The sequence below is a fragment of the Rhinatrema bivittatum genome, chromosome 5 (assembly GCF_901001135.1).
Source record: "Rhinatrema bivittatum chromosome 5, aRhiBiv1.1, whole genome shotgun sequence".
Taxonomy (NCBI): domain Eukaryota; kingdom Metazoa; phylum Chordata; class Amphibia; order Gymnophiona; family Rhinatrematidae; genus Rhinatrema; species Rhinatrema bivittatum.
In genome coordinates this window covers 8,927,073-8,951,195 of record NC_042619.1, presented here as the reverse complement: position 1 = coordinate 8,951,195, position 24,123 = coordinate 8,927,073, and the positions used below count along the sequence as shown (strand labels likewise).

General features: G+C 53.8%; 1 protein-coding gene across 1 annotated transcript in view; it reads right to left on the bottom strand.

Moving 5' to 3' along the window:
• The window catches only part of LOC115091768 (protein sel-1 homolog 3-like), a gene marked incomplete in the record, with an annotated part of 137,261 nt that extends 113,618 nt beyond the window's left edge, over positions 1–23,643 (bottom strand). Inside the window, 2 exon segments of the mRNA XM_029601966.1 lie at positions 1,152–1,244; positions 23,332–23,643. Coding sequence (XP_029457826.1) covers positions 1,152–1,217 — 66 coding nt within the window.
• Positions 23,644–24,123: the final 480 nt, after the last annotated feature.

The window sequence follows — 24,123 nt, the reverse complement described above, 5'->3', positions numbered from 1 at the left end:
GAGGCATGGTAATAGTTATTACTCTGGGAGTAGGGGAGATGGGGTGAGAGTGATAGGAGGGGCAGGGTGATGGTTATTGCTATGGGTGTAGGGGACAGGTGAGCAATGAAAGGAGGGGGGCAGGGTGTTGGTTGTTACTCTGAGGGTAAGGGACATGGGGTGAGAGTGATAGGAGGGGGCAGGGTTATGATTGTTACTCTGAGAGTAAGGGGCATGGGGTGAGAGTGACAGGAGGGTGATGGTTATTACTATAGATGTAGGGGACATGGGTAAGGAGTGATAGTAGGGGCAGGAAGATGGTTATTACTATGGGTGTAGGGGACAGGGGTTGACGAGTGATAGGAGGGGCAGGGTAATTGTTGTTGCTATGGGCGTATGGGACAGGGGGTGAGGAGTGAATGGAGGGGGCAGGATGATTGTTATTACTATGCGTGTAGGGGATAGGGGGTGAGGAGTGATAAGGGGGGCATGGTTATGGTTGTTACTCTGGGTGTAGGGACATGGGGTGAGAGTGATAGGAGGGGGCAGGATAATAGTTATTACTTTGGGTGTAGGGGAGATGGGGTGAGAGTGATAGGAGGGGCAGGGTGATTGTTATTACTATGGGTGTAGGGGACAGGGGGAGAGGATTGATAGGAGGGGGCAGGGTGATTGTTATTACTGTGGATGCAGGGGACAGGGGGTGAGGAGTGATAGGAGGGGCAGGGTTATGATTATTATTGTGGGTTTAGGGGACATGAGGTGAGAGTGATAGGAGGGGCAGGGTTATGGTTATTACTCTGAGAGTAAGGGACATGGGCTGAGAGTGATAGGAGGGGAAGGTTGATGGTTATTACTCTGGGTGTAGGGGACATGGGTGAGGAGTGATAGGAGGGGGCAGGAAGATGGTTATTACTATGGGTGTAGGGGACAGGGGGTGAGGAGTGATAGGAGGGGCAGGATGATTGTTTTTATTATAGGTGTTGGGGACATGGGTGAGGAGTGATAGGAGGGGGGCAGGGTTATGGTTGTTACTCTGAGTGTAAGGGACATGGGGTGAAAATAATAGGAGGGGGCAGGTGATGGTTATTACTATGGGTGTAGGGACATGGAGTGAGAGTGATAGGAGGTACAGGATTAGAAGGTTGTAGCTCACATCTTGTTTTCCTTACCTTCAAGAGAGAAATACACTCCAGGAAGAGCTTCACCCAGGAAGTTGTAGAAGTAGGAACTTCCATATTATCTACAAATCTGTGGTAGCCCCACTGAGCAGCACATAAATATATAGAAAGCAAATGTAAGAGATAATCAGTGATCACTTAAAACCCTAATGTTTCCAAGGTCTTAATCTCTACAGAATTAATGTATCCTCACTGACTAAAACACAGCTCCCATTTACAACCAGCCTAGGGGTAACATTTCTCTATCCCTCCACACATCATGTGCCCTCCAGTGCTAGAGGTGACAGGCTCTTTATCCCTGGGCCCATCCCCTGATCCCTCCAGTCCCAGAGGTGACAGGCTCTGTATCCCTGCTCCCATCCCCTGAGCCCTCCAGTGCTAGAGGTGACAGGCTCTGTATCCCTGCGCCCATCCCCTGATCCCTCCAGTCCTAGATGTGACAGGCTCTGTATCCCTGCACCCAACCCCTGAGCCCTCCGGTCCTAGAGGTGACAGGCTCTGTATCCCCTGATCCCTCCAGTCCTAGAGGTGACAGACCTGCATCCATCCCCTGAGCCCTCCAGTCCCAGAGGTGACAGGCTCTGTATCCCTGCGCCCATCCCCTGATCTCTCCAGTCCTAGAGGTGACAGGCTCTGTATCCCTGTACCCATCCCCTGATCCCTCCAGTCCTAGAGGTCACAGGCACTGTATCCCTGTACCCATCCCCTGATCCCTCCAGTCCTAGAGGTGACAGGCTGTGTATCCCTGCTCCCATCCCCTGAGCCCTCCAGTCCTAGAGGTGACATGCTCTGTATCCCTGCTCCCATCCCCTGATCCCTCCAGTCCTAGAGGTGACAGGCTCTGTATCCCTGCTCCCGTCCCCTGATCCCTCCTGTCCTAGAGGTGACAGGCTCTGTATCCCTGCTCCCGTCCCCTGCTCCCTCCAGTCCTAGAGGTGACAGGCTCTGTATCCCTGCTCCCGTCCCCTGATCCCTCCAGTCCTAGAGGTGACAGGCTCTGTATCCCTGCTCCCGTCCCCTGCTCCCTCCAGTCCTAGAGGTGACAGGCTCTGTATCCCTGCACCCATCCCCTGATCCCTCCAGTCCTAGAGGTGACAGGCTCTGTATCCCTGCTCCCATCCCCTGCTCCCTCCAGTCCTAGAGGTGACAGGCTCTGTATCCCTGCACCCATCCCCTGATCCCTCCAGTCCTAGAGGTGACAGGCTCTGTATCCCTGCACCCATCCCCTGATCCCTCCAGTCCTAGAGGTGACAGGCTCTGTATCCCTGCTCCCATCCCCTGCTCCCTCCAGTCCTAGAAGTCACAGGCTCTGTATCCCTGCTCCCATCCCCTGATCCCTCCAGTCCTAGAGGTGACAGGCTCTGTATCCCTGCTCCCATCCCCTGATCCCTCCAGTCCTAGAGGTGACAGGCTCTGTATCCCCGCTCCCATCCCCCGATCCCTCCAGTCCTAGAGGTGACAGGCTCTGTATCCCCGCTCCCATCCCCCGATCCCTCCAGTCCTAGAGGTGACAGGCTCTGTATCCCTGCTCCCATCCCCTGATCCTTCCAGTCCTAGAGGTGACAGGCTCTGTATCCCTGCTCCCATCCCCTGATCCCTCCTGTCCTAGAGGTGACAGGCTCTGTATCCATGCTCCCATCCCCTGACCCCTCCCGTCCTAGAGGTGACAGGCTCTGTATCCCTGCTCCCATCCCCTGATCCCTCCAGTCCTAGAGGTGACAGGCTCTGTATCCCTGCTCCCATCCCCTGATCCCTCCAGTCCTAGAGGTGACAGGCTCTGTATCCCTGCACCCATCCCCTGATCCCTCCAGTCCTAGAGGTGACAGGCTCTGTATCCCTGCTCCCAACCCCTGATCCCCCTTAGTCCTAGAGGTGACAGGCTCTGTATCCCTGCTCCCATCCCCTGATCCCTCCTGTCCTAGAGGTGACAGGCTCTGTATCCCTGCTCCCATCCCCTGATCCCTCCAGTCCTAGAGGTGACAGGCTCTGTATCCCTGCTCCCGTCCCCTGCTCCCTCCAGTCCTAGAGGTGACAGGCTCTGTATCCCTGCTCCCGTCCCCTGATCCCTCCAGTCCTAGAGGTGACAGGCTCTATATCCCTGCTCCCGTCCCCTGATCCCTCCAGTCCTAGAGGTGACAGGCTCTGTATCCCTGCTCCCATCCCCTGATCCCTCCAGTCCTAGAGGTGACAGGCTCTGTATCCCTGCTCCCGTCCCCTGATCCCTCCAGTCCTAGAGGTGAGAGGCTCTGTATCCCTGCACCCATCCCCTGATCCCTCCAGTCCTAGAGGTGACAGGCTCTGTATCCCTGCACCTAGAGGTGACAGGCTCTGTATCCCTGCTCCCATCCCCTGATCCCTCCAGTCCTAGAGGTGACAGGCTCTGTATCCCTGCTCCCATCCCCTGAGCCCTCCAGTCCTAGAGGTGACAGGCTCTGTATCCCTGCACCCATCCCCCGATCCCTCCAGTCCTAGAGGTGACAGACTCTGTATCCCTGCTCCCATCCCCTGATCCCTCCAGTCCTAGAGGTGCCAGGCTCTGTATCCCTGCTCCCATCCCCTGATCCCGCCAGTCCTAGAGGTGACAGGCTCTATAATCCTCCACCCATATCCCTTGTCTGCTCTCCACGAGGTCTGCAGTACAAGATCTTTACCTGTCTTCTCAAATGGTACTTCAGCCAAATTCACCGGTCTCCCTACAGAAACCCCTCATCTGCACAGAGACTTTATTCCTCTTACAAGGAGGAGATAGTAGGACTGCTAAGAGGAGCAGAGTGCAGCGTGCACGCAGGAAGGTAGGAGAACCGGGTGCTAGCAGCAGGAAGATCCGGTTTCAGACAGGCAGTCCCAGAGCCGTATTTGAGCAGGATTACCTTATGCAAACACCACGTCTAATTAGCTTTGTTAATGAAACAGCTGAAATAAAAGATACTTTTGTTAATGGCCTTATCCTTCCATTAGTCTGTGTTTGCCAGGGTGCCAGGCACACGGCAGGATCTACGGTCCCTGCCATCCAAACCACTTGTTGTGGGTTCCAGCTAGTTGCAGTTGTACATGACAGACTAATCCAGGCCTGGTTTCACGCCATGGACTTGTAGCCCTGCATCGCCTTCGTTGTGAGGCCCGGGAGCCAGGGGCAGCTCCCGTCAGCTCCCTGTGTGCACCCTCTCTCTCCCCAGCCTCTCCAGGGCGCTGCCTCTGCCACAGCTGCTCTGCCGTCTTCCGTCCCCGGACGGGCTCTCGGCCAGTCCTGACCAGCGCTGTGTCCTGGATCCCCCCGAGAATGAGAACGGTGGGGGAGTTCAGGCACCGAGCGGCTGCGGCTGACCCCGAGCAGCTGCTCTGGAGAAGGTAAGTGAGGTGGGGCTGGGGGATTAGCAGCCTGGCGTGTAGTGGATAAGGGTAGTGGCGGGATGGTGGAGGCTGAGTGGTAGGAGAAAGAGGTGAGGAGGGGGGTTGAGACGAGCTGTGATGGAGTTGGGGGAGACGGCGTGTCGAGGGAAGACAAGTTGTGGGGAGCGGGAGCTGGGGAGAGGAGAGGGCGTAGGGGGAGAGGGGGGGAGGGCGGAGACAGGGACGGGTAGAGCGAGAATGTGGGGGAGCAGATTTGGCTTTAGCTACGGGGATTGCTCTGAGATCACTGAAGGGGGACGTCCACCCGTTGCTTTGTCTGTCATGGTCTTGACTCTCACGTTGTTGTTTTTAAGAAGCTCTCACTGGGTCAAACCAAAGGGTCCATTTCACCCAGCACTAAGGGCCAACGCAAGGGTGTTAGGAACGCCGGGTGACCCCCTCTCCCCTGAGAGTCTGACCATTAAACTCGACAGTCATGAGACGCCCACCATCCCTCCCAGGACAATCCTGTAAAAATGCACGACTGGACGTCCTACTCTGAGGGCAGGATCAAGTTCACAACGCTTTGCTTTGTCTTCTGGTGGCCCCAGAATCTTTCTTCTCGCAACGCATCCTCCCTCACTCTCCCAAGAGAGGACTCTGCTTTCCAGCCCGTCTCTGGCCTCTGCCGGACTGTCCTGCACCAGACCCCGGGCCTTCAGCCGTCACGCACCAAAGATCTGGAACAAGCTCCCATTATTCCCACACCTAGAGCCCAGGAAGAACGCTAAAGCTTGTTAGCCAATCCTCCCCAAGAGGGACGTCCTGTCCTGCAACCTCATTACCGCAGAAGTATTCCTATTTCTACAGCAAGGACAAAACACCCTCCCTGTCAATCTGGCTTTAAATATACAGATGCCTAACCAATGCTGTTTGTTGATTTAATACCTTAAATTCACTGTAATCTGTTTTGAGACCATTCATGGTAAAAAGCAGGACATCAAATGCAAATAAGTAATTTAAAAAAAACAAAAACAAGCATAAGACAAAAACAAAACCATGGTAAAAAGCAGGACATCAAATGCAAATAAATAATTTAAAAAACAAACATAAGACAAAAACAAAGCCATGGTGAAAAGCAGTACTTGGTGTGGCTGTTTACTGGTGCACACGAAAGATGCGAAGCTGTGTGCCTGGAAGGAGTTTGCTTTGCTGCAAGTGCCGCCCCCCAGAAGCTGGAACCCCAGGCAAGTGCCTTGTCTGCCGCATGGTTAAACCAGCCCTGCCTGCACTGTCTGTATCAGCAGCAGAGCTTTAGAGGGTGTGTGAGAGAAACAGGCCACGTGTGGCACGGTCCATCCACTCTGGACTCTTCATGTTCCCAGCGGCCATGAGCTACGAATGCCCTCTGATCTAGATCCTGGACGGGCTCAGGCTGTCCTAAAATTATGGAGCTGGTTGGTCACTCAGCTCAGGAGAGGTCATTAACATTTGAAGCAAACCTGAAGCAGAGCTGTCACTGTCTCAGGCTGAGGATGTCTGTAGACAGAAGGATGCTGGCAGGAGCCAAGAGTGCAGCTGCTGAGTGAGAGGGCAGCCCATAAGGCCTGAGGACCACCAGGGTCACAGCCCTCCTGGCCATCTCTCATCCTTCCAAGGTCGGTGAAGAACAGCCTGGCCCGTCTCATAGGAGGGAAAGGAGCTGCAGGGCACTGCAACAGCTCAGCTCGGCAACCACGACACAAAGAAGAAAAGAGAGAGCTGCAAGGCAGCCCAAGGGCTCTTAGTCTGAGACTTCCCTTGTTGAAGCGTGCAGAGGACTAGTGCCAGGAGCAGGGCTCGTGTCATGCTCCAAGGACAATATAAATATACACTTATTTCTCACTGGAAAATGGACTGATGGGAGAGAGTTACTGTACGGGTCCAGCAACCATCAGACTGCACGAGCCGGGTGACGTCAGGCAGAGAGAGGGTGGCAGGGTAGGCGGATGCCACCTGCCCCCCGTAGATTGTGTGCCCATACAGCTCCGGGTCCGGGCGGCAGGCTGAACCAGCCCTGATTTTATCCCATTCAGTGACTGAGATGGAGATCTGATTTCCCTATCGCACTCTCTAAGAAAAGCAAGACTGCGTCTCCCTGCATGCCATGGGGAAAATGCAGAACTGACTCCAGCTCTCCCCCTGGACTTGAAGCAATAGCGCCACCCTACACACACACACATGCAAGGCTTCCATTCTCATTCACACACACACACACACAACCAGGCTCCCATTCTCTCTCTCTGACACACACACACACACACACACAACCAGGCTCCCATTCTCTCTCTCTGACACACACACACATACACACACACAACCAGGCTCCCATTCTCTCTCTCTGACACACACACACACCACCAGGGTCCAATTCTCTCTCTCTGATACACACACACACACACAACCAGACTCCAATTCTCTCTCTCTGACACACACACACACACACACAACACCAGGATCCCATTCTTTCTCTCTCTCACACGCACACAATCACAACCAGGCTCCCATTCTTTCTCTCTCTCACATTCACACACACAAAACCTGGCTCACATTCTTTCTCTCTCTCACATTCACACACAAAACCTGGCTCCCATTCTTTCTCTCTCTCTCTCTCTCTCTCTCACATACACACACACACACAAAACCTGGCTCCCATTCTTTCTCTCTCTCTCTCTCTCCCTCTCACATACACACACACACACACACAAAATCAGGCTCCCATTCTCTCTCACACACACAACCAAGCTCCCATTCTTTCTCTCTCTCTCTCTCTCACACACACACACACACCCTTAAGCTCCCTTTATCACACACACACACACACACAAAACCAGGCTCCTATTCTTTCTCTCACACACACACACCCTTAAGCTCCCATTATCACACACACACACACACAAAACCATGCTCCCATTCTTTCTCTCTCTCTCACACACACACACACAACCAGGCTCTCTCTCTCACACACACAAACAACCAGGCTCCCATTCTTTCTCTCTCTCACACACACACACACACACACATAACCAGGCTCCCATTCATTCTCTCTCTCACACGCACACACACACACAACCAGGCTCACATTCTTTCTCTCTCTCTCTCTCATATGCACACACACAACCAGGCTCCCATTTTTTCTCTCTCTCACACACACACACACACAAAACCAGGCTCCCATTCTTTCTCTCTCTCTCTCTCTCTCTCTCTCTCACATACACACACATACACACAACCAGGCTCCCATTCTTTCTCTCTCTCACACGCACACACACACACACACACAACCAGGCTCCCATTCTTTTTCTCTCCCACACGCACACACACACAAAACCAGGCTCCCATTCTTTCTCTCTCACACACACACACACACAACCAGGCTCCCATTCTTTCTCTCACACACACACACACACACAAAACCAGGCTCCCATTCTTTCTCTCTCTCACACGCATACACACAACCAAGCTCCCATTCATTCTCTCTCACACACACACACACAACCAGGCTCCTATTCTTTCTCCCTCTCTCTCTCTCTCTCACACACACACACACACACACACACACAAAACCAGGCTCCCATTCTTTCTCTCTCTCACACACACACACACACAACCAGGCTCCCATTCTTTATCTCTCTCACACACACACACACACAACCAGGCTCCCATTCTTTATCTCTCTCTCTCTCTCAGACACACACAAAATCAGGCTCCCATTCTCTCTCTCACACACAACCAAGCTCCCATTCTTTCTCTCTCTCACACACACACACCCTTAAGCTCCCATTATCACATACACACATGCACACACCCAGGCTCCCATTCTCATTCACATAAACTGCTAGACTCCCATTCTCTCACACATACACACACACACAATCAGGGTCCCATTCTCTCACTCATACACATACACACACACACACACTCAGGGTCCCATTCTCTCACACATAAACACACACACTCAGGGTCCAATTCTCTCACACATACACCCTTAGGCTCCCATTTTCACATACACACAGCCAGCTCCCATTCTCATTCGCACATACCCCCAGGCTCCCATTCTCTCTCACACACACACACACACACTCAGGGTCCCATTCTCATACACACACACACACACTTGGGGTCCTATACTCAGATGCACACATACAAAGGGCTTCTCTTTCACCACCACGTCAATGGGATCTACAGCAGCCTTGCTGCACCAGGCCCTCTTCTTCGTCACTGTAGGGATGGGCTTCTGCAGCGGCCATTCTTCAGGCCTCTTCTGGTGTTGGATGGCCCTGATTGGGTGGGCCTGAGCCCCAAGCGGGTGGGCCATGGCAACGCCACTGTTTTGCACGCGTACCTCTAAGTATGTATGTACGGCGATGGAGGGGGAAGTGATTCGATCAAGGTCTCAGACATGGTCAGTGGGAAAGTAGGATTTCCCCCCTGGCTTTCTGGCTCCCCGGCTGCTACTGTAAGCACTGGGCCATCCTGGACATCCTCCTCTCTTTCTATTCCCAGACTGTGCAAGCAGCTCTCGCAATCTCAGTTCCCAGTGGCTCAGGTTGTGACCGAATGTCATGTGGAAGAGGCTGATCCAGTCTTGGCTCTACCCTTATGGCGTTCTGATTTCCCCACCCCTCACCCTCCTGTCCCTTCTGCTTTTCATGTTTTCTGTACCAGACTGCGGCCCCTTTTGCCTATTGTCAAATTGCGTATTGCTGCTGCAGTTCTGGCTGTATTTCTCCCCTCGCTGACTTATTTTGGGCTGCGCCACATCCAGGACACTGGTCCTCCTTTAGCACCTTCGTCCTGGCTCTGGAGAAGGTCAGCTGCCCCCCAAGACCACGAGGCAAGGCTCGGAAGGAGGAATGCGCTTGGTGCACCAGGCGAAGGTCTGCTCTCTCCTCCGAGCAGAGCGCTGCATCCTGGTACCTTTCGCTGACCAACGTGCTCTGCTCGGTTCCTGTCCCTCCGGGTTACGTTTTGTCTTTGAACATTTAATATTTCCTGAGCCGTGATTTACCGTACAGTCCGTTACCAGTTTCTGCCTGGTGTTGGTTTAGATGCTTTTTTTCCCCTTTTTTCCACTTTGAAGGAGATGCTATGTTTGCATGCATTATTGACCCCAGCGGTGGGTGGCATCAGACGTCTAGAGATGTGATAAGAATCCAATTTTCCCACAGACAATCAGAAGTAAAAAAATTCCTTCATGCACTTGGAAAGCTTTCAGGCAGCTGCAGAGCCCGCCCTGCACTCTCTCTGCTGGTGCAAACGTCACACAGGTAGTGTGAGTCACCTAGGAGAGGTTAGTGGTCCAAGTCTTGCAGGCCAGGCTGAGTCAGTCAAGAAAGCAGGTGTTCCCCTCTCCAGAAAAGGAACAGGGACAAAATTCATAGCGCATCAGCCCTGTACCTTGTTTTACAAGAGCTGCTAGCCCTGTGTCAGGGAAAACCTCATTGCAGCTCAGAGATCAGTCCGGTCACGAGTTTCCAAGGTATCAGCCAGCCGGCAGTTCTGAGGGAGAGCTATAGAAGGGACAAGTATCCCAATCCCCAGGCTCAGGAAGACCCTCCAAATTACAAAACTTCTAACTAGAAAAATATAAAGAAATAGTGATGAAATAATAACTGCAGGGAATATCTGTGTACATAAAATCCACAGGTATCACCAGAGAGAATGTCTGTGCACCTATGGAATCCCGGATAATTTCAGAGGGAATATCTGTGCACCTATAGATCCCTGGATATCACCAGAGTGAACGTATGTGCACCTATGGAATCCCGGATAATTTCAGAGGGAATATCTGTGCACCTATAGATCCCTGGATATCACCAGAGTGAACGTCTGTGCACCTATGGAATCCCAGATAATTTCAGAGGGAATATCTGTGCACCTATAGATCCCTGGGTATCTCCAGAGTGAACGTCTGTGCACCTATGCAACCCTGGGTAATTTCAGAGGGAAGGTCTCTGCACCTATAGATACCCAGGTATCTCCAGAGGGAATGTCTGTGTGCCTATAGATCCCTGGGTAATTTTGGAGGGAATGTACATGCGCTTATAGATCCCGGGTAAATTCAGAGGGAATGGCCGTGCACCTATAGATCTTCATGTAATTTCAGAGTGAATGTCAGTGTGCCTATAGATCGCCAGGTAAATTCATATGGGATGTCCATGCAACTATAGATCCCCAGTTAATTTCAGAGGGAATGTCCATGCATCTATGGATCCCTGGGTAATTTCAGAGGGAATGTCTGTGTGTATATAGATCCCTGGGAATCTCCAGAGGGAATACCTGTATACCTATAGATCTCTGGGTATCTCCAGAGGGAATGTCTGTACATATATAGATCTCTGGGTATCTCCAGAGGGAATGCCTGTATATCTATAGATCCCTGGGTATGTCCACAGGGAATGTCTGTGTGTATATAGATCCCTGGGTCCCTCCAGAGGGAATGTCTGTGCATATATAGATCTCTGGGTATCTCCAGAGGGAATGCCTGTATATCTATAGATCCCTGGGTATGTCCAGACGGAATGTCTGTGTGTATATAGATCCCTGGGAATCTCCAAAGGGAATACATGTATACCTATAGATCCCTGGGTATATCTAGAGGGAATGTCTGTATATCTATAGATCCCTGGGTATGTCCAGAGGGAATGTCTGTGTGTATATAGATCCCTAGGTATCTCCAGAGGGAATGTCTGTGTGTATATAGATGCCTGGGAATCTCCAGAGGGAATACCTGTGTACCTATAGATCCCTGGGAATCTCCAGAGGGAATGTCTGTGTGTATATAGATCCCAGGGAATCTCCAAAGGGAATACATGTATACTATAGATCCCTGGGTATGTCCAGAGGGAATGTCTGTATATCTCTAGATCCCTGGGAATCTCCAGAGGAATGCCTGTGTGTATATAGATCCCTGGGAATCTCCAGAGGGAATGCCTGTGTGTATATAGATCCCTGGATATCTCCAGAGGGAATGTCAGTGTGTATGCAGATCCCTGGGTATCTCCAGAGGGAATGCCTGTGTGTATATAGATCCCTGGGTATCTCCAGAGGGAATGTCAGTGAGTATATAGATCCCTGGGTATCTCCAGAGGGAATGTCTGTGTGTATATAGATCCCTGGGTATCTCCAGAGGGAATGTCAGTGAGTATATAGATCCCTGGGTATCTCCAGAGGAATGCCTGTGTGTATGTAGATCCCTGGGTATCTCCAGAGGGAATGTCTGTGTGTATATAGATCCCTGGGTATCTCCAGAGGAAATGTCAGTGTGTATATAGATCCCTGGGTATCTCCAGAGGGAATATCTGTGTGTATGTAGATCCCTGCGAATCTCCAGAGGGAATGTCTGTGTGTATGTAGATCCCTGGGTATCTCCAGAGGGAATGTCTGTGTGTATATAGATCCCTGGGAATCTCCAGAGGGAATGTCTGTGTGTATATAGATCCCTGGGAATCTCCAGAGGGAATGTCTGTGTGTATATAGACCCCTGGGTATCTCCAGAGGGAAAGTCTGTGTGTATATAGATCCCTAGGAATCTCCAGAGGGAATGCCTGTGTGTATATAGATCCCTGGGAATCTCCAGAGGGAATGTCTGTGTGTATATAGATCCCTGGGTATCTCCAGAAGAAATGTCTGTGTGTATATAGATCCCTGGGAATCTCCAGAGGGAATGTCTGTGTGTATATAGATCCCTGGGTATCTCCAGAGGGAATGTCTGTGTGTATGTAGATCCCTGGGTATCTCCAGAGGGAATGTCTGTGTGTATATAGATCCCTGGGTATCTCCAGAGGAAATGTCAGTGTGTATATAGATCCCTGGGTATCTCCAGAGGGAATATCTGTGTGTATGTAGATCCCTGCGAATCTCCAGAGGGAATGTCTGTGTGTATGTAGATCCCTGGGTATCTCCAGAGGGAATGTCTGTGTGTATATAGATCCCTGGGAATCTCCAGAGGGAATGTCTGTGTGTATATAGATCCCTGGGAATCTCCAGAGGGAATGTCTGTGTGTATATAGATCCCTGGGAATCTCCAGAGGGAATGTCTGTGTGTATATAGATCCCTGGGTATCTCCAGAGGGAATGTCTGTGTGTATATAGACCCCTGGGTATCTCCAGAGGGAATGTCTGTGTGTATATAGATCCCTAGGAATCTCCAGAGGGAATGCCTGTGTGTATATAGATCCCTGGGAATCTCCAGAGGGAATGCCTGTGTGTATATAGATCCCTGGGTATCTCCAGAAGAAATGTCTGTGTGTATATAGATCCCTGGGAATCTCCAGAGGGAATGTCTGTGTGTATATAGATCCCTGGGTATCTCCAGAGGGAATGTCTGTGTGTATGTATATCCCTGGGTATCTCCAGAGGGAATGCCTGTGTGTATATAGATCCCTGGGTATCCCCAGAGGGAATGCCTGTGTGTATATAGATCCCTGGGTGCCTGTGTATCTCTGCTAAGGGTTCCCTCTGTAATGCCGGCTTCTCTTTTATCCAAACCCACATAAGAACATAAAAAAATGCCACACTGGGTCAGACCAAGGGTCCATCAAGCCCAGCATCCTGTTTCCAACAGTGGCCAATTCAGGTCACAAGTTCCTGGCAAGTACCCAAACATTAAATAAATCTCAAGCTACTATTCCTTATTGATTAATAGCAATTTATGGACTTCTCCTCTAGGAACTTATCCATAGAAACATAAAAATGACGGCATAAAAGGACCAAACGGTCCATCCAGTGTGCCCTGCAAGCTTATGGTAGTAACTGCTGGCCGTACAAGCCACCTTTACAATTATTAGGTTCCCAGACTATCAAAGTCAGGGCCCTTGTTGGGTGCTGTCTGAATCTAATTCCCCTTTTCCTCCCCTGCCGTTGAAGCAGAGAGCAATGATGGAGTTGCATCAGCAGTATGAAGGCTTATTGGTTAAGGGCAGTAACCACCACACCTGCAAGTTACCCCCATGCACTCTTTTCCTCATTCCCATCCTCTAACCTTTAGGCATCCACAGTGTTTATCCCATGCCCCTTTGAATACTTTCACTGTTTTTGTCTTCACCACCTCCTCCGGAAGGACGTTCCAGGCATCCACCACCCTCTCCATGAAGAAATATTTCCTGATGTTGGTTCTGAGTCTTTCTCTCTGAGTTTCATTAGGTGACCCCTAGTTCTACTGATTTTCTTTCCAACGGAAAAGGTTTATTGTTGATTGTGCATCATTAAACCTTCCAGGGTATCTGAAGCTCTGTATCCTATCTCCCCCGCACCTCCTCTCTTCCAGGGTATCTGAAGCTCTGTATCCTATCTCCCCCGCACCTCCTCTCTTCCAGGGTATCTGAAGCCCTGTATCCTATCTCCCCTGCACCTCCTCTCCTCCAGGGTATCTGAAGGTCTGTATCCTATCTCCCCCTGCACCTCCTCTCTTCCAGGTATCTGAAGCTCTGTATCCTATCTGCCCCGCACATCCTCTCTTCCAGGGTATCTGAAGCTCTGTATCCTATCTGCCCCGCACATCCTCTCTTCCAGGGTATCCGAAGCTCTGTATCCTATCTGCCCCGCACATCCTCTCCTCCAGGGTATCTGAAGGTCTGTATCCTATCTCCCCCTGCACCTCCTCTCTTCCAGGTATCTGAAGCTCTGTATCCTATCTGCCCCGCACATCCTCTCTTCCAGGGTATCTGAAGCTCTGTATCCTATCTCCCCCTGGACCTCCTCTCTTCCAGGGTATCTGAAGCTCTGTATCCTATCTCCCCCGCGCCTCCTCTCTTCCAGGGTATCTGAAGCTCTGTATCCTATCTCCCCCGCACCTCCTCTCCTCCAGGGTATCTGAAGGTCTGTATCCTATGTCCCCCGCACCTCCTCTCTTCCAGGGTATCTGAAGCTCTGTATCCTATCTCCCCCGCACCTCCTCTCTTCCAGGGTATCTGAAGCTCTGTATCCTATCCCCCCCGCACCTCCTCTCTTCCAGGGTATCTGAAGCTCTGTATCCTATCCCCCCTGCATCTCCTCTCTTCCAGGGTATCTGAAGCTCTGTATCCTATCTCCCCCGCACCTCCTCTCTTCCAGGGTATCTGAAGCTCTGTATCCTATCTCCCCCGCACCTCCTCTCTTCCAGGGTATCTGAAGCTCTGTATCCTATCTCCCCCGCACCTCCTCTCTTCCAGGGTATCTGAAGCTCTGTATCCTATCTCCCCCCGCACCTCCTCTCTTCCAGGGTATCTGAAGCTCTGTATCCTATCTCCCCCGCACCTCCTCTCTTCCAGGGTATCTGAAGCTCTGTATCCTATCTCCCCCCGCACCTCCTCTCTTCCAGGGTATCTGAAGCTCTGTATCCTATCTCCCCCGCACCTCCTCTCTTCCAGGGTATCTGAAGCTCTGTATCCTATCTCCCCCGCACCTCCTCTCTTCCAGGGTATCTGAAGCTCTGTATCCTATCTCCCCCGCACCTCCTCTCCTCCAGGGTATCTGAAGCTCTGTATCCTATCTCCCCCGCACCTCCTCTCCTCCAGGGTATCTGAAGCTCTGTATCCTATCTCCCCCCTGCACCTCCTCTCTTCCAGGGTATCTGAAGCTCTGTATCCTATCTCCCCCGCACCCCCTCTCTTCCAGGGTATCTGAAGCTCTGTATCCTATCTCCCCCGCACCTCCTCTCTTCCAGGGTATCTGAAGCTCTGTATCCTATCTCCCCCACACCCCCTCTCTTCCAGGGTATCTGAAGCTCTGTATCCTATCTGCCCCGCACCTCCTCTCCTCCAGGGTATCTGAAGCTCTGTATCCTATCTGCCCCGCACCTCCTCTCTTCCTGGGTATCAGAGGGAGTGTCCATGTACCTAGAGACCCCCAGGTAATTTCAGAGGGAGTGTCCACGTACCTATAGATCCACTCTAAGCTCTAGAAATTAAGTTCAAATTGTGCTAAACTGAAAGAATGAATGTACAGTTCAAGCAGAACCTGACCCATAACAGTACATCTGGTCTAAACAAAGCATTGAGTGTACAACCTAGGAAAATAAATTAAGTAAGCATAATTCTTGTTGGAGAATGGTTACAGGGAGGTGGAATTTACCTTCGCGTGGAAAAAAGGATTTACATTCAGACAACATCCAACAAGGCACTGATCTGTGCAGCCTGGGTAAACAAGCATCGGGGTAACTTGCTTGATGCGGCGGTTACTACCCTTAACCATTAAGCCTTATGCTCACCTTTGATGCAACTCCAACATTACTCTCTACATCAACGGCAGGGGGAAATGTGGAAAAGAGGATTTACATTCAGACAACAACCAACAAGGCATTGATTTGTGCAGTCTGGGTAAACAAGCATCGGGGTAACTTGCTTGATGCGGCGGTTACTACCCTTAACCATTAAGCCTTATGCTCACCTTTGATGCAACTCCAACATTACTCTCTACATCAACGGCAGGGGGAAATGTGGAAAAGAGGATTTACATTCAGACAACAACCAACAAGGCATTGATTTGTGCAGTCTGGGTAAACAAGCATCGGGGTAAATTGCTTGATGTGGCGGTTACTACCCTTAACCATTAAGCCTTATGTTTCACCTTTGATGCAACTCCAACATTACTCTCTGCATCAATGGCAGGAGGTGGCAGGAAATTTGAATCAAACAGTTACCAACAAGGGCCCTGAACTTGGTGGTCAGTGAAACAGCTAAGGATGGGAAAATAAGTGTGGGAGCTTGCTGGGCAGACTGGATGGGTCGATTGGTCTTTGTTCAATAGATCCCTATAATAGATCTGTTCAATAGATCCCTAGAAACGGGAGTGGTGCCGAATGATTGGAGAAGAGCGGTGGTGATCCCGCTTCACAAGAGTGGGAACAGAGAGGAGGCTGGTAACTACAGACTGGTTAGCCTCACTTCGGTGGTGGGAAAAGTAATGGAGTCACTGTTGAAAGAGAGAATAGTGAACTATCTACAGTCCGGAGAATTGCTGGACCAGAGGCAGCATGGATTCACCAGAGGAAGGTCCTGTCAGACAAATCTGATTGACTTTTTTGACTGGGTAACCAAGGAATTGGATCGAGGAAGAGCGCTCGATGTCATCTACTTGGATTTCAGCAAAGCTTTTGATATGGTTCCGCACAGGAGACTGGTGAATAAAATGAGAAGCTTAGGAGTGAGTGCCGAGGTGGTGACCTGGATTGCAAACTGGTTGACGGACAGAAGACAATGTGTGATGGTAAATGGAGCTCTCTCTGAAGAGAGAGCGGTTTTAAGTGGTGTACCGCAAGGATCGGTGTTGGGACCGGTCCTGTTCAATATCTTTGTGAGCGACATTGCAGACGGGATAGAAGGTAAGGTTTGTCTTTTTGCGGATGACACTAAGATCTGCAACAAAGTGGACACACCGGAAGGAGTGGAGAGAATGAGACGGGATTTAAGGAAACTGGAAGAGTGGTCGAAGATATGGCAGCTGACATTCAATGCCAAGAAGTGCAGAGTCATGCATATGGGGAGTGGAAATCCGAATGAACTGTATTCGATTGGGGGGGGGGGGGAAAGGCTGATCTGCACGGAGCAGGAGAGAGACCTTGGGGTGATAGTGTCTAATGATCTGAAGTCGGCGAAACAATGCGACAAGGCGATAGCAAAAGCCAGAAGAATGCTGGGCTGCATAGAGAGAGGAATATCGAGTAAGAAAAGGGAAGTGATTATCCCCTTGTACAGGTCCTTGGTGAGGCCTCACCTGGAGTACTGTGTTCATTTCTGGAGACCGTATCTACAAAGAGACAGAGACAAGATTGAAGCGGTACAGAGAAGGGCGACCAGGAAGGTGGAGGATCTTCATCGGATGACGTACGAGGAGAGATTGAAGAATCTAAATATGTACTCCCTGGAGGAAAGGAGGAGCAGGGGTGATATGATTCAGACTTTCAGATACTTGAAAAACTTTAATGATCCAAAGACAACGACAAACCTTTTCCGTCAGAAAAAAATCAGCAGAACCAGAGGTCACGAACTGAGGCTCCAAGGAGGAAGACTAAGAACTAATGTCAGGAAGTATTTCTTCACGGAAAGGGTGGTGGATGCCTGGAATGGCCTTCCGGAGGAAGTGGTGAAGTCTAAAACTGTGAACAACTTCAAAGGGGCGTGGGATAAACACTGTGGATCCATCAAGTCTAGAGGGCGTGAATAAAGAGGAGGCAGCAAAACACTGCACGGAGCGGCAGTAGCCACAGAGGCATTCACAGAGCGGGATGCCAGTGGCCAGTAGTTGGTGTTCCGCCTTCACGGAGCGGAAGGATGGAGGGCTGCTATCTCCAAAAAAATTAAAAAAAAATAAAAAAAACAAAACAAAACAGGGGTGGGTAAGGGTGTGGCCTGCTTGTTACAGCAGTTGCTACCCCTAATTGAGCTGGATGTCACTTGGATGCAGATACGGCGGCGCTGCTCTCTACATTGGTGGTGGGGTGGAGGGGAATTAGGGCTGGAGGGTACTGGAAGCCAATAGCAACAGGTGGGACAGAGAAAAAGGGGAAAAAAATGGATACAGTGCGTAGCTTGTTGGGCAGACTGGATGGGCCGATTGGTCTTTTTCTGCCGTCATTTCTATGTTTCTATATAAGACACAACCCAGTGATAGTAGAATTCTGGCTGTACAATTGATCAGGGACACATACTGAATTTTTCATATATTCTCAGAGAGACACACACACATCTATACATTCACCGTGTAAAACTGTCCTTGCTGTTTGCTGCACACGTCCTCTGTGGGGTTATTGGGAAAACAGCAGACAAGACTGTCAGAGGGATTGAGAGCACAAAGCCAAGAGTGTCTGTAAGTGTGTGTACGGGAAGCTTGCATTGCTGCTTGTGTGTGTCTGTGTCTGTATGTGTGTCTAGGGGAAGCTTGCACTGCGGGTGAGTGTGTCTGAAGTGTGTGTAGGGGAAGCTTGCACTGCTGGTGTGTGTATGTGTGTCTGTGTCTTACCCAATTGCCGTTGCCCGTGCAGTAGTTGGTCTGTGCTTGGGCAGTTTGTGATGAGGGAATGATTGCCTGAAGCTTCACTTTCCCTTCCCCATGGGACATCCCTTGCTCTCATTGTCCATGACACCTCCCACTCCCCCATCCCCAGGGGACACTCCCCGCCTGCGCTATTCCTCACACCTCCCACTCCCCCATCCCCACGGGACACTCCCCGCCTGCGCTATTCCTCACACTTCCCACTCTCCCATCCCCACGGGACACTCCCCGTCTGCACTATTCCTCACACCTCCCACTCCCCCATCCCCACGGGACACTCCCTGCCTGTGCTATTCCTCACAAATTAAGTAATCAAACTTATTGTTTGATTACTTAATTCTGTCCTATCTTCGGACATCCATGTTTTTACTCTCCCTGTTTTAATGTAACTTCTCATTTCCACCTATACGTTAATTGGTTTTCCCCTTGTTCTAATGTAAACCGGTACGATAAGACCTGGTCTGAGTGTCGGTATAGTAAAAGAAGTTAAATAAATAAATAAAATAAATAACTTCCCACTCCCCCATCCCCATGGGACACTCCCCGTCTGCCCTATTCCTCACACCTCCTACTCCCCCATCCCCATGGGACACTCCCCGTCTGCACTATTCCTCACACTTCCCACTCTCCCATCCCCACGGGACACTCCCCGCCTGCGCTATTCCTCACACTTCCCACTCCCCCATCCCCACGGGACACTCCCCGCCTGCGCTATTCCTCACACTTCCCACTCTCCCATCCCCACGGGACACTCCCCGTCTGCACTATTCCTCCCATCTCCCACTCTCCCATCCCCACGGGACACTCCCCGCCTGCGCTATTCCTCACACTTCCCACTCTCCCATCCCCACGGGACACTCCCCGTCTGCACTATTCCTCCCACCTCCCACTCCCCCATCCCCAAGGGACACTCCCCGTCTGCACTATTCCTCACACTTCCCACTCTCCCATCCCCACGGGACACTCCCCGTCTGCACTATTCCTCCCACCTCCCACTCCCCCATCCCCACGGGACACTCCCCGTCTGCACTATTCCTCACACTTCCCACTCTCCCATCCCCACGGGACACTCCCCGTCTGCACTATTCCTCCCACCTCCCACTCTCCCATCCCCACGGGACACTCCCCGTCTGCACTATTCCTCACACTTCCCACTCTCCCATCCCCACGGGACACTCCCCGTCTGCACTATTCCTCCCACCTCCCACTCCCCCATCCCCACGGGACACTCCCCGCCTGCGCTATTCCTCACACTTCCCACTCTCCCATCCCCACGGGACACTCCCCGCCTGCGCTATTCCTCACACCTCCCACTCCCCCATCCCCAAGGGACACTCCCCGCCTGCACTATTCCTCACACCTCCCACTCCCCCATCCCCACGGGACACTCCCTGCCTGCGCTATGCCTCACACCTCCCACTCCCCCATCCCCACGGGACACTCCCCACCTGCGCTATTCCTCACACCTCCCACTTCCCCATCCCCACGGGACACTCCCTGCCTGCCCTATTCCTCACACCTCCCACTCCCCCATGCCCACGTGACACTCCCTGCGTGCACTATTCCTCCCACCTCCCACTCCCCCATCCCCACGAGACACTCCCTGCCTGCCCTATTCCTCACACCTCCCACTCCCCCATGCCCACGAGACACCTTCCACTCCCCCATGCCCACGTGACACTCCCTGCCTGCACTATTCCTCCCACCTCCCCACTCCCCCATCCCCACGGGACACTCCCTGCCTGCCCTATTCCTCCCACCTCCCACTCCCCCATGCCCACGAGACACTCCCTGCCTGCACTATTCCTCACACCTCCCACTCCCCCATCCCCACGGGGACACTCCCTGCCTGCACTATTCCTCACACCTCCCACTCCCCCATGCCCACGGGACACTCCCTGCCCCTGCCCTATTCCTCACACCTCCCACTCCCCCATGCCCACGGGACACTCCCTGCCTGCCCTATTCCTCACACCTCCCACTCCCCCATCCCCACGGGACACTCCCTGCCTGCACTATTCCTCACACCTCCCACTCCCCCATGCCCACGGGACACTCCCTGCCTGCCCTATTCCTCACACCTCCCACCCCCTCATGCCCACGAGACACCTCCCACTCCCCCATGCCCACGGGACACTCCCCGTCTGCCCTATTCCTCACACCTCCCACTCCTCCATCCCCACGGGACACTCCCCGTCTGCCCTATTCCTCACACCTCCCACTCCTCCATCCCCACGGGACACTCCCTGCCTGCGCTATGCCTCACACCTCCCACTCCCCCATCCCCACGGGACACTCCCCACCTGCGCTATTCCTCACACCTCCCACTTCCCCATCCCCACGGGACACTCCCTGCCTGCCCTATTCCTCACACCTCCCACTCCCCCCATGCCCACGTGACACTCCCTGCGTGCACTATTCCTCCCACCTCCCACTCCCCCATCCCCACGAGACACTCCCTGCCTGCCCTATTCCTCACACCTCCCACTCCCCCATGCCCACGAGACACCTTCCACTCCCCCATGCCCACGTGACACTCCCTGCCTGCACTATTCCTCCCACCTCCCACTCCCCCATCCCCACGGGACACTCCCTGCCTGCCCTATTCCTCCCACCTCCCACTCCCCCATGCCCACGAGACACTCCCTGCCTGCACTATTCCTCACAACTCCCACTCCCCCATCCCCACGGGACACTCCCTGCCTGCACTATTCCTCACACCTCCCACTCCCCCATGCCCACGGGACACTCCCTGCCTGCCCTATTCCTCACACCTCCCACTCCCCCATGCCCACGGGACACTCCCTGCCTGCCCTATTCCTCACACCTCCCACTCCCCCATCCCCACGGGACACTCCCTGCCTGCACTATTCCTCACACCTCCCACTCCCCCATGCCCACGGGACACTCCCTGCCTGCCCTATTCCTCACACCTCCCACCCCCTCATGCCCACGAGACACCTCCCACTCCCCCATGCCCACGGGACACTCCCCGTCTGCCCTATTCCTCACACCTCCCACTCCTCCATCCCCACGGGACACTCCCCGTCTGCCCTATTCCTCACACCTCCCACTCCTCCATCCCCACGGGACACTCCCTGCCTGCGCTATTCCTCACACCTCCCACTCCCCCTTCCCCACGGGACACTCCCCGTCTGCCCTATTCCTCACACCTCCCACTCCTCCATCCCCACGGGACACTCCCTGCCTGCACTATTCCTCACACCTCCCACTCCCCCATCCCCAGGGGACACTCCCTGCCTGCGCTATTCCTCACACTTCCCACTCACCCATCCCCACGGGACACTCCCTGCCTGCACTATTCCTCCCACCTCCCACTCCCCCATCCCCACTGGACATTCCCTGCCTGCGCTATTCCTCACACTTCCCACTCCCCCATCCCCAGGGGACATTCCCTGCCTGCGCTATTCCTCACACTTCCCACTCCCCCATCCCCAGGGGACACTCCCTGCCTGCCCTATTCCTCACACTTCCCACTCCCCCATCCCCAGGGGACACTCCCTGCCTGCCCTATTCCTCCCACCTCCCACTCCCCCATCCCCAGGGGACACTCCCTGCCTGCCCTATTCCTCCCACCTCCCACTCCCCCATCCCCAGGGGACACTCCCTGCCTGCCCTATTCCTCACACCTCCCACTCCCCCATCCCCAGGGGACACTCCCTGCCTGCCCTATTCCTCCCACCTCCCACTCCCCCATCCCCAGGGGACACTCCCTGCCTGCCCTATTCCTCACACCTCCCACTCCCCCATCCCCAGGGGACACTCCCTGCCTGCCCTATTCCTCACACCTCCCACTCCCCCATCCCCACGGGACACTCCCTGCCTGCGCTATTCCTCCCACTTCCCACTCCCCCATCCCCACGGGACACTCCCTGCCTGCCCTATTCCTCCCACCTCCCACTCCCCCATCCCCAGGGGACACTCCCTGCCTGCCCTATTCCTCACACCTCCCACTCCCCCATCCCCAGGGGACACTCCCTGCCTGCCCTATTCCTCACACCTCCCACCCCCCCATGCCCACGAGACACCTCCCACTCCCCCATCCCCACGGGACACTCCCCACCTGCGCTATTCCTCACACCTCCCACTCCCCCATCCCCAGGGGACACTCCCTGCCTGCCCTATTCCTCCCACCTCCCACTCCCCCATCCCCAGGGGACACTCCCTGCGTGCCCTATTCCTCACACCCCCCACCCCCCCATGCCCACGAGACACCTCCCACTCCCCCATCCCCACGGGACACTCCCCACCTGCGCTATTCCTCACACCTCCCACTCCCCCACCCCCAGGGGACACTCCCTGCCTGCCCTATTCCTCACACCTCCCACTCCCCCACCCCCAGGGGACACTCCCTGCCTGCCCTATTCCTCACACCTCCCACCCCCCCCCACGCCCACGAGACACCTCCCACTCCCCCCATGCCCAGGGGACACTCCCTGCCTGCCCTATTCCTCACACCTCCCACCCCCCCATGCCCACGAGACACCTCCCACTCCCCCATCCCCAGGGGACACTCCCTGCCTGCCCTATTCCTCACACCTCCCACCCCCCCCCCCCACGCCCACGAGACACCTCCCACTCCCCCATGCCCAGGGGACACTCCCCGCCTGCACTATTCCTCACACCTTCCACCCCCCACCCCCCATGCCCACGGGACTCCTCCCACTGCCCCACGCGCGTGTCTGTCTGTCTGGGCGCAGGTTTATCTCCCACAATCAGCTGTCCCCACACCGAAGGAGCTGTAACAACTTGCAATCCCTCCCCGCAGGCAGAGCCATTGATAGGAACAGCAGTAAATGCGATTAACCTGATACTGCACCTCTCCGACGTCCAGAACCGGAACCGGGTCAGCAGCTGCTCCTCCTCCTCTCTCTCTCTCTCCCTCAGACTCCTCTCCCTCCCTTCATCCTCTTCCCCCTTTCAGCGGCTCTAATGATTGAGGAGCCAGAGGCGCCTGCACCTAGGAGTCCAGGAAGCAGGGATCCGGCTCCTGCTCTCCTCCCCCAGGGCAGTCCTGGCTCCTCATCTGGACACCCTTCCCTCCCTCGGGATCTCGAAACTCTCCCCAGGGCAAACTCACTGCTCGCGCTCTCAATTAACCCTGCCCGGCCCTCAGCATCCCTTTTACCACCCTCCCCCCCAACTCAAGGGAGACTCCTCCTCTCCACTCTCCCTGACACCTCCGGCTCCCCCCTCCCCACAGGACACTCCCGCTCCCTCCCTCCTCCCTACATATCCACCCCCCCAACCCCACGGGACACTCCCGCCCCCTCACTCTCCCTGACACCTCCCGCTTCCCCCTCCCCCCAGGACACTCCCGCTCCCCCCTCCCCACAGGACACTCCCGCTCCCTCCCTCCTCCCTGACACCTCCCGCTCCCCCCTCCCCCCAGGACACTCCCCGCTCCCCCCTCCCCACAGGACACTCCCGCTCCCTCCCTCCTCCCTGTCCCTACATATCCACCCCCCCAACCCCACGGGACACTCCCGCCCCCTCACTGTCCCTGACACCTCCCGCTTCCCCCCTCCCCCCAGGACACTCCCGCTCCCCCCTCCCCACAGGACACTTCCGCTCCCTCCCTCCTCCCTGTCCCTATACA